General features: G+C 41.0%; 1 protein-coding gene across 2 annotated transcripts in view; it reads left to right on the top strand.

Moving 5' to 3' along the window:
- SLIT2 (slit guidance ligand 2) overlaps nucleotides 1-13,484 on the top strand; it is a 325,550-nt gene that overhangs the window by 308,494 nt on the left and 3,572 nt on the right. For both annotated transcript variants that reach the window (XM_090267026.1, XM_090267024.1), the window contains one exon: nucleotides 8,942-9,096. In XM_090267026.1, the coding sequence (XP_090123152.1) occupies nucleotides 8,942-9,096 (155 nt within the window). The remainder of the gene's footprint in view (nucleotides 1-8,941; nucleotides 9,097-13,484) is intronic.

The following is a 13,484-nucleotide window of genomic DNA, read 5'->3' as shown; positions in this document are numbered from 1 at the left end:
AGTAAGGATCATTGTGCTAAGATATGTATTCAGGTCTAGGCTTGGCCAATGATTGGGATATAAACTCAGGCAAGGTACTTAATTTTCTGTGCCTTAGAATCATTTCTGTAAGTAATAATATAGCACCTCCCCATCAGGTCTCTCTGAATATCAGACTAAACTCACCTTTGTCCTCACGCCTCACTCACGTTGTCTTCATTCTCATCTCCCTTCTGTCAATACAGGAACGTTTTTCTGGTATCTTTTTTTTTTTTTTTTTCCTGTGGAGTATAGAAGAGGAGTCAAAAATGTACCCTCAATCCTCACACATTAATAGTAGAAGTTCAAGTTGTTTTACAATTTCAACAGAGAGCATTTTAAAAATATCGAAATTACAGATACATTTACTCTCCAACCTATAATATCCCAGTTCTGGAAATGCATCCTACAGATATAGCTGAGGACATAGAAATAACGTTTGCGCAAGGCAATTCTCGGTGGCATTGGCTGTAAAACAGAGGTTGGAAAGCAACCCAGGTTTCTATCTAAACAAACTATGCATGGTGCATCCACAAAATGAAGAGCACTGTGAAAAGAAAAGGAATGAAGGAGTGAGAGAATGAGGATCTTCTCTATATATTATATTGAAAGGTTTCCAAGGTATATTGCTCAGTTTAAATAAAAAAGAAGCAGCAGCAAGGCAGAACAGTGTCAAATATGGATAAACTTTTGTATTTGTAGGTCCTGGTATTTGCATAGGTAAACAAGGGACAGAGAGGAAAGAGTGGGAGAGAAGCAAGACTTGTATATGAATACCGTATCATGTCATTTCTATTTTTGAACCGTGTGAATGTTATTGTCACTGAAAATGAAAATTGATGTAGCAGGTGCCCTAAAGACAGTCCACCTTGATTCGAGTCCCAGCTCTGCCACCTGTCACCTGTGTGCCTTCAACAAGCGGCATAAGTTCTCTGGGCCTCACCTGGTCAATGGTTGCGATTGATCATAGTTTCATCTTTCTGGGACTGTAGTAAGAATTTTATGATTTGGCACACATAAAATATTTAGAAGAATGCATACCAAGCAGTAAATATAAGAGCTATTGGGATGATAATTTCAGAATGTTTGAAACTGAGTTCCTTTCCTTTGCTTCACCGGAACCTGTGTCCTAATTGCATTGAGAGGGATCCCCAAGTTCTTGGGCATCAGCAGTGTAGCAGAATTACTCTTACTCTTTTTCTTTCCTTCACCTTTAACTTGAAATTTGTCCCAAGTCTTAGCTCTGCTTCTAATTTTCTTGCATTTATCCAAAGGCTTCTGAACTTGCTCAGGATTTGCTAGAATGTGAACTGTGATGAAAGGTATGCCTTCCCCACCATTATAGCAAAATCCATTAATAACACTGTTGCTTAATAAATTTTTTGTTGGGTTGAATTAAACTTTCAGATCTTAATGTGTTTCCACTTTACTTAACATTAGGAAAGTACACTACATTAATGTTTTCAAAAGAGGTATTTTTATTTATTCTTACCTCAGATAATTTGCTCAGTGTAAGTTTAGTTTAATTGCATAATTTTACATTATAAAAAGTAGCTTTGGTAAACTTTTTTTTCCAAATTACAGTTATTTAATGTGCTATTGGACATCACATACAGAAATAATTTTATACAAAAGGTGCATCTTTTCAGTTGCATGGTTTCTTTTCAAAATTGATGGAAGTGGATTTTACTTTAGTAAAATAAAATCTGACTAAAAAAGGGGGAAATAATCCCACATTAAGTTATTGTTTCTACAGGATATTTTTTGCTTTAAAATGTTCATTTTAGATGTCAGTTACTGTATCAGATGAATCTCTATGAGAACCATTATTTCAGAGAATTATGTCTAGAGGGAGTAGTTAACATGGCTTTAAGTGTGTTTAAGAAAATTCAAGATGTAGTAATTATTCCTTTTCAGTAGAACTAAAGTAGCATGCACATTTTCTTATTTTATTTCTTACATCTGACTTCAGAAGGTCATTGTTTTCTTGTAGACTTGCTTACTCCTGACAGGACCAGACATGGAAGTGGCAGTGTAGAGCAATTGTTTTCAAGGAAACAAGGAACAAACTCACAGCGACCAGAGGGGAGGGGGCAGAGGGATAATGGGGGAAAGACAGGGGAGGGTCTAATCAAGGAACGTGTATAATGGACCCAAGGACATTGGCAACAGGGTGGGACTGACTCTGGGAGCAGCAGGTGGGTGAGGCAGGGGAGAACAATGGGGGGGGAGTTGGGACAACTGTAATTGAACAACAATAAAATAAAATAAATGAGAAAAAAAGAAGGAAAATAGTGTGCACCAGAATCACCTGAAAGGTGTGTTAAAATACAGATTACCGGGCTCCCCCTTTAATTTCTGATTCAGATCACAGATATGCCCCCCATTTTGTGTTTCTATAAGTTCCCAGGCGATGCACTTGTCCAGGGACCATCATTCCAGAACCACAGTTATAAGAGGAATATGTCTGAGCTGTGCTCTCAGAGCTCGGGGTGTGCATCTCTTCTCTTAGATAAGTTCTATGACATCATGCTCGACGTTGGCCTTGAGACCAACCACGTTGGGAGTATTCCCACCGCAGAAATCAGTAAAAATCCAGGCTCTTTTTCTTATTTCAGTTATTCATTGACCATTCACCAGCACCCTGATGTTTAAGGGACCTAATCAGCAACCACAGAGATGTCATGAACTGTCGAACAAGTGAATGAATGTAGAACATCACACATGTGCCTCGTTTTTACACTGCTTAGAGAATTGCATCAAAAGGGGCTTGGGAATAATGCCAGGAATGAATGAGTGAGTGAGTAAGGAATGAATGAATGAATGACAGCCTAAATTTAAAGCTAACATCAGCAGCTGCCCTCCGAAGAGGAACAGAGCAACCCATTTTTTCTCAAGCAGGCTGATAATTGATTGTCTTTCAGAGTGACTTTGTTTTCATCCAGATAGTCAAAAACATTTTTAAATGAGTAATAAATGGTATGTTTTTTTTCTCTAGATTCAAATTAATGTCATTTTCCAAACTAGACACGTTCTTTGGAAACATAGTCACTACTGTTCAAAACTAGGAAAACAGATAAGTATCTTACAAAAGTACAGGATTATACCACGCATAAATCAGCTTCAGTATTTGTGGAACATGTATACCTTCGGAGGAATTTCCCCTGCTGACTCTTAGGCTTGGTTCATTGCACAGCCTTTGAGTTATGTAACTTACCGGCTTAGATTGAAAAGAATAATAATAATAAAGAATTGGGTCTCATTGGAGAAATAGAATCGCCTTGGTCTTCTCATTTCCAAGATAAGACTCAGCCCTTCTTAATATACCATACAGGAAGACACAAACTATTTACCAGCTTTATAGCTTAGGGCAAGTTACCTCACTTCTCTGTGCTTATATTTGCTCCTCTGAGCAATCGGAATTAGGTCTGTTTTTTGTGTGTGTTTGGGAGAAATGGAAGTACTATAAAGCTCCTAGTATAGTGCTAGGCACAGAGTAGGCTCACAATGATTGGTAATGATGACGGTTTATGGGTGTTCTTCATGCTCAGATATCAAGATACTGAAGAATAAAAATACCCAAGTGCAGATGTTATTCTCTTACAGGTGACAGTTACCATATATAGAAGTCCCTGTCTATTTTAGTGCATCTTAATTAATTTGCTTCCAGAGTACTGATTAAAGTATAGCGTTACTTGATAAACTCATTATTTTATAAAACATCCTGTGAAAACTCTTAGGCATATACATACACACCTTTAATCCCATTTGGCCACCCATTCCATTTGCCTGAAAGCATTAGTCAGGGAAATTTATCATTACCATCCCACTTCACCATTGCAGTATCTTCAGCACAGTGACATCAAAATGAGGTGACCAGTTGAACTTGTCTCATTTTTTTAAAATTTCTGTTTCTTGCACAGAATATGCCAACAGATACTTAAAATTTGTAAGGCAAAAAGCTGAACCTTGCATAAGCACAGTGAACCATAAATATGTATTAAGTGGCTGACATAAGACTTATGGTTGAGACAGAAATATAAAAGTCATTGTTAACGTGTCCTGCATAAGGTAGGAAAAGCCGAGACCGATGAGAGCCTCTCTTCTTTTAAGCTCTTTTTCTGTAGACACAAGACAGAGTTGAGTCACTGCCTTGTTTTCATACAGCCATTTAGAAATTCAAGAAAATAAATTCTCAGGTAGCAGATGAGGACAGCAAAACCGAATTACATAATAAAGGCAATAAATGCCATCTACGTTCCCCGTGGAGAGGCTCGGTGCAAAGTGGTGCACTTGTGACTCCTCTGAGTCATCCAGTATACGGTTCCCCAGGTGGGGGGGCGAGCGGGGTCATCAGTGCTCCTCAGCACCGGAGAGGACGCTGTGCATTGTGAGCGGAGAGGCGGGCGCTGACGGTGAGAGCCGGTACAATCGATGATGGCTCCGTTTTATCATGTTACAGCCGGTGTGCTGGTCACTGCTTTTATTTTAAAATGTCCCGCCTGGTCACCGCCCCGTCTATCACATGCTTTACCAGACAGTGTGAAGCAACCATGCAGAATACTCTTAGCTCTCACACGGTTCCTTCAGGCCCCATCCACGCGCACCACCACCCTAGAAAACACACAAAAAACATCGAAAAATAGTTATTTCACAACACTTGCCTGTTAAAAGGCCAGCATGAGGCCTTAATTATAGGGAAATAGAAATAGAACTAAGCTCCGTGGTAACTCTTGCCAAGTTCTGGAATGATCAGATGGGACATTTAAAGCGTCTGGGAGAGAAACCTAGTCAGTCTGAACTGTACTTATAATTCGGAAAATTGAGTCCAAATCCAAGTTTTATATCTATATCCTTTAGATGCATTCTCATAACCTTCACTGAATTCAAAATCTCCTTACTAAACTATTACTTTTGTTTTCACAGTCCCTTGATTTTTAGTAAATGTCAAAGTTGTGCAACCATTATATAAGCTTATTTTCAATAGCAGTTTATTCCTAGGCTATTTGGGAGAGAAATCACCTATTAAAGACTTGTTAGTGGTGAGAACACAGGCTGATGGTCCAGTACTAGTTACTCTTTCATTTTTGTGTGTGTGTGTTTATTTATTTATTCTGGGAAAGTGATGCATACTGATTAAAAGCACATACTCTAGAACCAGACAACCTGGCTTCAAACCTGTGACCACTAGCAGTACCACCTTAAATCCCCTAAGTGCCCAAATCTTAGAGCTGTTGTGGGTCTTAAATGGGTTAATACATGTGAAGGTCTTGGAACAGTACCTGGCTCATAGTCGGTGCTATATAATTCTTTGGTCTTATTACAGCGGTCCCTCTCTCTATTGTGATTCACTTACTGCAGCCTCACTGTATCGCGGGATTTTTTAAAATATATTTAATTATTTATCGCAGATTTTTTGCTATATCACGGGATTTCGCGGTACTGTACAGTAAATACTAAAGTAAATGTAAGGTTCCTACTTCGCGGAGTTTCACCTATCGTGGGGGGGTCTAGAACATAGTACCCGCGGTAAGTGAGGGATCGCTGTATTCACATTTTCCTGGTGAGGAAGATAAAGCAGAAACAAACTACTTGAAGTCACTACCCAATGTCATCTAGAACGAGCTGAACAGGATTTGTCTCCCAGCGTTGTCCTTCAAGATATGGCCACTGTAAAATTCAATATTTTAAATAAAATACATTTAGATGTCCTGCTCAAAGTATGCTTTGAAGTCTCTTGACTATCTTAAACTATTATACAGTTAGTATTACTAAAAAATTTATATAGATAATATTTAATACATCTCCCTTATATTTTATTACTTAGCATGTATTTATTGAACGCCTACTATATGACTCCAAAAAACCTCCGCTGCCTTGCGGCATACCTCTTCAGGGGAAAGGCTAAGGGAGTAAACCCTGACAGAAAATCCGGAGCCGGAGTCCCTAAGGCGGTTTGACTTTGTAGTCAACACCGGCAACTCCTGCGGCGCACCTGAAGCCAAGCTGTATTGACTCCGTCTTTCCCTTGGATCCTTCAGCTGCGAAGAGAGGGGGGGTCTGCTGCATGGGCAACAGCAGACCCTCCATATTACCCTGCCCAGGCTCTGTAGCTTCAGCGTCATCGCAAGATGTCGATTCAACACGGGAGGAGACAGATACCGTGTCACTCCCGAGTCGGACTGCACAGCCATTCTCGGCGGTGCAGATAGACTCTTGGGAAGCTACACCATCATCTCTCGAGACGGACGGCTGCCGACGACTATATGCCAGACACTCTACTGGCTACATTAAGGACTACAGAAATAAGTATACCTGGCTTCTTTAAAGTAGTGTACTTGATTGTACTGCATCGAACACCACCATCCACGATGACATGCCTGAATTAATTGTCTAAAACTGTTGTGTGACTCAGAACCCATTCCCAGGACACAAGGTTCTTCTTTTTATAATTTTAAAGAAAAAAAGGGGCCTCCTTACTAATATGTATGACTTAATTAAAGTCCATGTTCATAGAACATTCATAGAAAACCACTTTGAGAGTTGTACATGATCCCAAAGAAAAAGCGACTGGCCACTACCTTCTCTCTCTATATCTTTATTTTAATGTTTTACTTAAAACTTTTAGTAATTTGAACAAGCTATGCCCCCCAAAGAAGTTATTATGTTTCTGCTTGTCTTTAATATTATCTTGCAGTCATTATTAAACATAAAACTGGACTAAGTTATTTCTGAAGAAAGTTCTGAAGTAGTATGGCATTATTTATATGGTAAACTGTGGTAATGTTGGTGATAGTGACATTAATATCTAATGTTTAACTTTGTCCTTTCCATATGCTGGATGCTGTGCTCTGCATTTTTAAAAATTCACCTCCTATAGCTCTCAAGTTTACATAAGAGGGACAAATATTTATTAACATCTACTGAAGAGAAAACTGAAATTTATTAACAATTAAGTAACTTATCTAAGGTCAAAATTTTTTAAAATTCAGGACCTGTATTCAAATCCAAGTTTATCTGACATCAAAAATCTGTATGCTTAACTACTATTTGATACTACTACTCAGCATATCCCCTTAAAAAACTAATACTTAAGCCCACTAACAGGTGCAATGCAACTTTACTTACAAAATGATGTCCTTGTACAGCGTTTTATTCTGTTGATGTTAATGGAATAATTAAATGTGTAGAAGGCAAAAAATAAATGATTAGCATGTCTAACATTTTTAAATATGATATTTGAGACAAATTATCAAAGGAGCCCATTATACATGGGCTCCTTTAAGCACTTAAAACAAGAGAACCTCACATGTTTTCACAGTTCTGCAGAATGCTCTATAGTGTTACCATATCACAAACCCTTCTATGCTATGCAGGGGAAAAAAAAAGAGGAATAAAATTAGACTTCTGTGGTGAGAACCATGCAGAAATGGCAATACATTTTTCTGTTGTTTTCCTGGCTTGACTATTTGCAAGTTTAAATATCAGCACCTTGAAATTTAAGTAAACACCTTGGGTAGGGAACATGAAGTATTCCCAATGTCTCTAAGAGAAACTGACCACTATCACCACTAGGCTCCTAGATACGACTGTGTTCCACTTTCTGTTTAATCTGTTATTGCCTTCAGTTCACTGAATGTAGATCTGTTCATAGTAGTATCATTCGATGGGTGGTCCCCTGAAAATGCAAAGAAAATAAGAATATATCATCAATTAACAAGCTTTAAAAAGTGCCTTGATCATACCACATTGTATCATTCTGTATTTGGGTATGTTTGAGTCTAATAAGTTGTATGTGCAGTACTTAGGAGAGCAGAAGCTACTTTTCTGCTAATATTAATATCTGTAGAAGATATTTCACACAGGTGTAGGTTCCTTGTCTTCTGCATGCAATTTGGATTAACAGTATCTTAGTCAATGCAACTTTTGTAGCATTTAACAGCAAATCAAGTATCTTTTGTAATTTCTATATAAGGTCTGTCCAGAAAGTATCCAGTCATGTACTATGAAAAAGAGGCATTTATTAAAGAAGATACAAGAAACGTTGTACATAGGACAATGATACCTCAGTCCCTTTCAAAGTAGGCACCTTGGGACCTCACACAGTTCTCCCAATTTCCATCAGCTGCCCTGTCATATTTTCCTGAATCTCATCGATGTTCTGAATTCTTTTCCCTTTCAAAGGTGAATTTAGTTTTGGGAAAAGCCAGAAGTCGCAGGGCACCAAATCTGGGCTGTAGTGGGGCTGAGTCACCTGGGTTAGCTGATGTTTTGCCAAAAAAACTCTGCATAGAATGTGATGCATGAGTGGGCGTGTTGTAGTGAAGCTGCCTATCACCTGTTGCCCATAGTTGCAACCTTCTGAGTTACCCAAATAGTTTCTGCAGAGGAAAATTCAAGCTTAATGCAAAATTTGATGCAGGTTCGTTGCTCTACTCAGTCGTTTTGAATGCAGTGGCCACACAGTGCACATGCTCACTCAATGGAGACTACCACCCCCACTGAGCAGTACAGTGAAGTCATCATTGTTCACGCATGCACATTCCAGTCCACTCCCCTTGGCTGCCAGGTTACATCGATGTCATAGAAACCATTCTCATTGTATTAACAATAGCTGGATATTTTTCTGGACAGACCTCATCTATTAAGAGAACGTGACTGGATAATGATAAAATGTACTCATTTCCACTTCTCCCAATGGAAGAACAAGCTTATCTGTTCCTAAGAATAGAAATTTTATCACCTTGCAAATATCTTTTATTTTTAAATCAGCTAATGGTTTTTATCTTCATTAGTGTTAGATAGGAGTATCTTTTCCCAAGAAGTGTTTACTGGAGTTTGTATCATGACTTCTTTTCTTTAATATGAAGAACAAGCAAGCATCATCTAAGGTTTGTTTGTTTATTTGTTTGTTTGTTTGTAGTGTGGAGACAATCAACGATGGAAATTTTCACATTGTGGAACTACTCGCCCTGGATCAGAGTCTCTCTCTCTCCGTGGATGGAGGGAGTCCCAAAATCATCACTAACTTGTCCAAGCAGTCCACTCTGAATTTTGACTCCCCGCTCTACGTAGGAGGTAAACTCTCTTCCAAATGCAGTGGGCCCCCAAACTCTGCTCATCAAAGGCTGATTCTGAAGTTGTCGGTGCCTGGTGCTGTGGTCATTGGCCAACAGTCACCAGTTGCTGAAAGGCGGAGAGCAAGGATAGAAAAGAGCGAGCCCTGGAGAGCTGTTCAGGGACCATTTTATAATCCCAGCTCCGGTTTTAACTGAACATGTCGTTGGGGTGGAGAAGAACATCAATATTTCTTTGTGTCTGTCACATGCTGGGTGATTTATACATCATAGAATGTCATCTTGTTATTTGATCTGGTCTATGAAAAAAGAAAGCAGTGAGAGGTCAAATCAGACCGTGAATAAAATGACAAAACAAGTTTGATATACACTGTGGAGCACAGGACCGCACCCCAGCTCCCGTGAGGAGGGAAACGCTAGCAGCTTCGGTTACATGTCACCATGCTGCCGCTGTCTGGGCCACCAGTTGCTAACTCATGTAGATGACAGGATGATTATTAATGAAATTGAGTGAATGAATGTAGAAATTATATTGGGATAATAGAACATAGTTTTTGTTTAGCTGTGACCTTATTGTGAGTGAACAAGAGAGAGGGTCGGGCAGCTGCATTCAGGCTTGGAGTAATAAAGACTTTGGACTTCACTTTTAAGCGATAAGTCAGATGGGTAAATAGGTGAGGGAAGCAACAGGAGCAAGACTCTGGAGGAGCCCAGAGGAGAGGGTCGACAAAGGAGAGGCTGCCTCTCTTGCCTCCAGCGGGAGGAGCCAGTATAAACTGGAGACGTAGAATTTCAAATTTCAGGCAAAGGGACAAGAAAGCATGTGATAGTGAATAAAATCAGATTGAATTGAGGTGAAATGACTGATAAAATTAACTTATTTTACAGATAAATAAGCTAAAGCTTTTCTACAGGTCAATATAACCGATTTCTTCCCCGTGACAAGCATTTTATGAAGTTCACATCATTCCCTTCAAAATAGTGATCTTTAGCTGCTACACAATTTTCTCAACCACTTCAAAGCATTCCCCAACAGCATTTGTAAAAAATTAATCCTGAATGTCCACAGCACCTTTATTTTCAATTATTTGCAATAGAAAATGTTAGCCCTTTGATAGTCTTTGAGTTTTTAGAAACAGTTAAAAGTCTTCGGTTCTGTTTCTGTGAATATTTATTGAGCATCTCCCATATGCTGAGAACTAAGTTAATAGATGCCTGAAGAACAGAGAGTTGAAAAAAGCAATCTCTTCTGTGCCCTGGGGCATGGAGAAGGCAGACATGTTTTCAAGTAAGCAAATGTATCACACATTAAGTCTGTGCAGCAGGTTGACTGATCTCGTTGCTACGTGGGACTCACAACTGTGAGATTCATCAACAGACAGAGGCCTTGCTTTTTGCCTGTGTGGCCATGAACAGCTGCTGCCTTGGGAGGGGTGAAGCGAGTCTCAGCTGTGCCTGATATGGTAGCGAAATTGTATCTTCTAAGCACATGCCATGGGCCCAACACGATGCCGCTTGTATGATCTTATTCCTCAGAGGCCTGAGGAAGTAGGTATGATTTTTGCTTTGCAGTCCCGAAGAGGCAATCTCAGGGACTTCCTAAAAATCCGAGTTGACGGAGCTCTGAAGTGATAGACACCTCATTTAAGTCCAGGTCTGTCTGACCCAAAGCCACCTGCATTGCCACTTCCTAATTAACATAGAGCAGAAAGGGATGCAGTCGGAGGTGTGTGGCTTTTTTTTCTTTCTTTCTGGATTTGTTTACTTGATTTCATTATGCTTTCATTAGAAACCATTTCATTAAATCTTTTTAAACCCCTTTAGAATATGGTGGGGGTGGGGGGAGCAATTACAAAATGGGAGTGCCTGGGTAAGAACATTTTTCCAAAAAAGAAAAAAAGTGTTTTCAAGTCCAAACTAAAAGCGGTCATCCTTCTGCCGACGGAGGGCCTGGGTGTGCCCCCAGTTCCACTGTCCACCCAGGCCTGACGGAAACCTCTTCCCTCCCCACCTCACAGCCAGAGAACAGAGCAGGCAAACTTCCTTCTAACTCGGAGTGAAGGGTAATTCAGATTAAGGACAACAATGTGGCGATTGCTGGGGGTAGAAGGGGACTAAATGGTAATGGGGGAAAAAATACAATAAAGATTAAATCAAAAAATCTTAAGGAAGGAAGGAAAAAGGGAAGGAGGGAAGGAAGGAAGGAGGGAGGGAAGGAAGGAAGGAAGGAAGGAAGGAAGGAAGGAAGGAAGGAAGGAAGGAAGGAAGGAAGGAAGGAGGGAAGGAGGAAAGGAAGGAAGGAAGGAAGGAAGGAAGGAAGGAAGGAAGTACACAGCAATTGTAAAACTGCAGCCCTGAATTCTTTATGGTGAAGGCAAGGGAATCTGAGGTAGCAAAGGAGAGCGAGGTAAACAAGCTTTCCTTTTTCTCCAAGTTTGAAACAGGGACATTCCTCAATACCATGCCTTAGGCCCCTTGCAGAAGTATTCTCCAGCAGGAGGGAGGCAGCTTTACCCTACAGTTGGCCTATCAATTGCCCATGATATAGGCTTTGCTCAACACAAAGCAATCTAATCTTTATGCTTTTCTGTATAATAATGCGATCAGAACATGTAGTATTATCTAATGGGTTACAAAACAATAGTTGAGACCTATACATAAAGACCCATCAGCCCTGGCTGGTGCGGGTCAGTGGTTTGAGTGCCGACCTGTGAACCAAAGGGTTGCTGTTTTGATTCCCAGTCAGGGGACAGGCCTGAGCTGGGGGCCAGGTCCCCAGTTGGGGGCACGTGAGAGGTAACCATGCATTGATGTTTCCCTCCCTCTCTTTCTTCCTCCCTTCCTCGCTCTCTAAAAATAAACACATAAAACCTTTAAAAAAAAGACCCATCAGTGTGTCACAAATCTAATGCCACACTGGACAGAAGACCCATAATCAGCTCCGACCTATAATCCCTTTATTGTCATTGTAAAATGTCGTCGTCGGCGGCAGCCGTCCGTCTCGAGAGACGATGGTGTAGCTTCTTAAGTGTCTATCTGCACCGCCGAGAATGGCTGTGCAGTCCGACTCGGGAGTGACACGGCATCTGTCTCCTCCCGTGTTGAATCGACATCTTGCGATGACGCTGGAGTGTCCTCTCCAGTGAAGCTGAAGCTACAGAGCCTGGGCAGGGTGATATGGAGGGTCTGCTGTTGCCCATGTTAAGCCTACAAACCTCCTATGGAGTTATCTGTTGATTGAACTCCAGCTACAGCCTAGGGCATAGAAAACAAGCTGGAGGAAAAAAACAAAAACAAAACAAAAAAACCCAAGAATCTACCTCTTTTTTTTTTTTTAATAGTTTATTTTTATTCCTTTTTGCCGTCCCTGTTTATCCTCTTCCACCCCCAACCCCCGCAATCACCTCACTGCTGTCTACATCCATGAGTTCTTTTTCTTTTTGGCTCAATCACCCCACCCCCACCCCACCAAAGCTGTCCTCCTGCTCTCCATCTATGAGTCTATCTTGCCTGTTAGGATCAATTAAGACCTGGTACAATTGTTAGCTTTGGGAATAAAAGGAGCGCATTTCCTGCTGCAGAACATCGCCAGTCTGTATTTAATCTTGATTCATGCACATGTATGTATTATCACCCAATCAAAATGAGCGATTAAACATAGTTTGGAAAGACGTTCTTTTTTCACCTCGAAAGAAGGGCCACAAACATGTGGACCGTAAAGTCCACACGCTGATGATAGATAAGATTAAATTAGAGCATCTGATACCAGAGTCAGGAACTTCCTGCTCCTCCTCCTCTCCTGACCCTGCTCCACAAAAGCACCCATTTTCCAGGGCTCGATGGTCATAGACTGAAAGCCTGAACTGGAACTTCAAAGCCAAGACGCACAGCTCAGCGCTGTCGAAGTGTGATTGTGGACCACCTGCATCTAGACTCCTGCATGCTGGGCCTTCTTGCTGAGTCCCTTTCAGGGAGGGGGGTGAGGGGGATTGGGCAGGGGCCTTCTGAGCATGCACATCCGCTGGTACTTATGTTTGACCAGCTTGGCGACAACTGTTTTGGTCCATCCACCCATGTTATGGATGAAAAAAACAAGCCTCCGAGAAGGGAAATGACCAGCCCAAGTGCACACAGAACCAACAATTAGGACTTTGACCTCTAGCCTTGTGGTGGTGTGCACCTTGCTGTGGGACCCTGGCGCCTGCAAACAGGGCTCCTTTGGATGGGAAACGTGATGATGCCACAGGTAGGCCCTGGGAGTGCTGAGGTTCTTGGACTGTATAACCATCGAACCCCCTGGACCTCCAGCCAGAAGCTCAGAGTCCAGGCACAACGAGGACATGCACGCCACGGAGAAAGTCAGCAGCTCTGTAAACCTCCCACAGCGAC

This window comes from Furipterus horrens, unplaced genomic scaffold (assembly GCF_987537825.1).
Source record: "Furipterus horrens unplaced genomic scaffold, mFurHor1.1.pri manual_scaffold_2, whole genome shotgun sequence".
Classification (NCBI taxonomy): domain Eukaryota; kingdom Metazoa; phylum Chordata; class Mammalia; order Chiroptera; family Furipteridae; genus Furipterus; species Furipterus horrens.
Note: the sequence above shows the minus strand (reverse complement) of the source record. Positions and strands in the feature narration are given on the sequence as shown.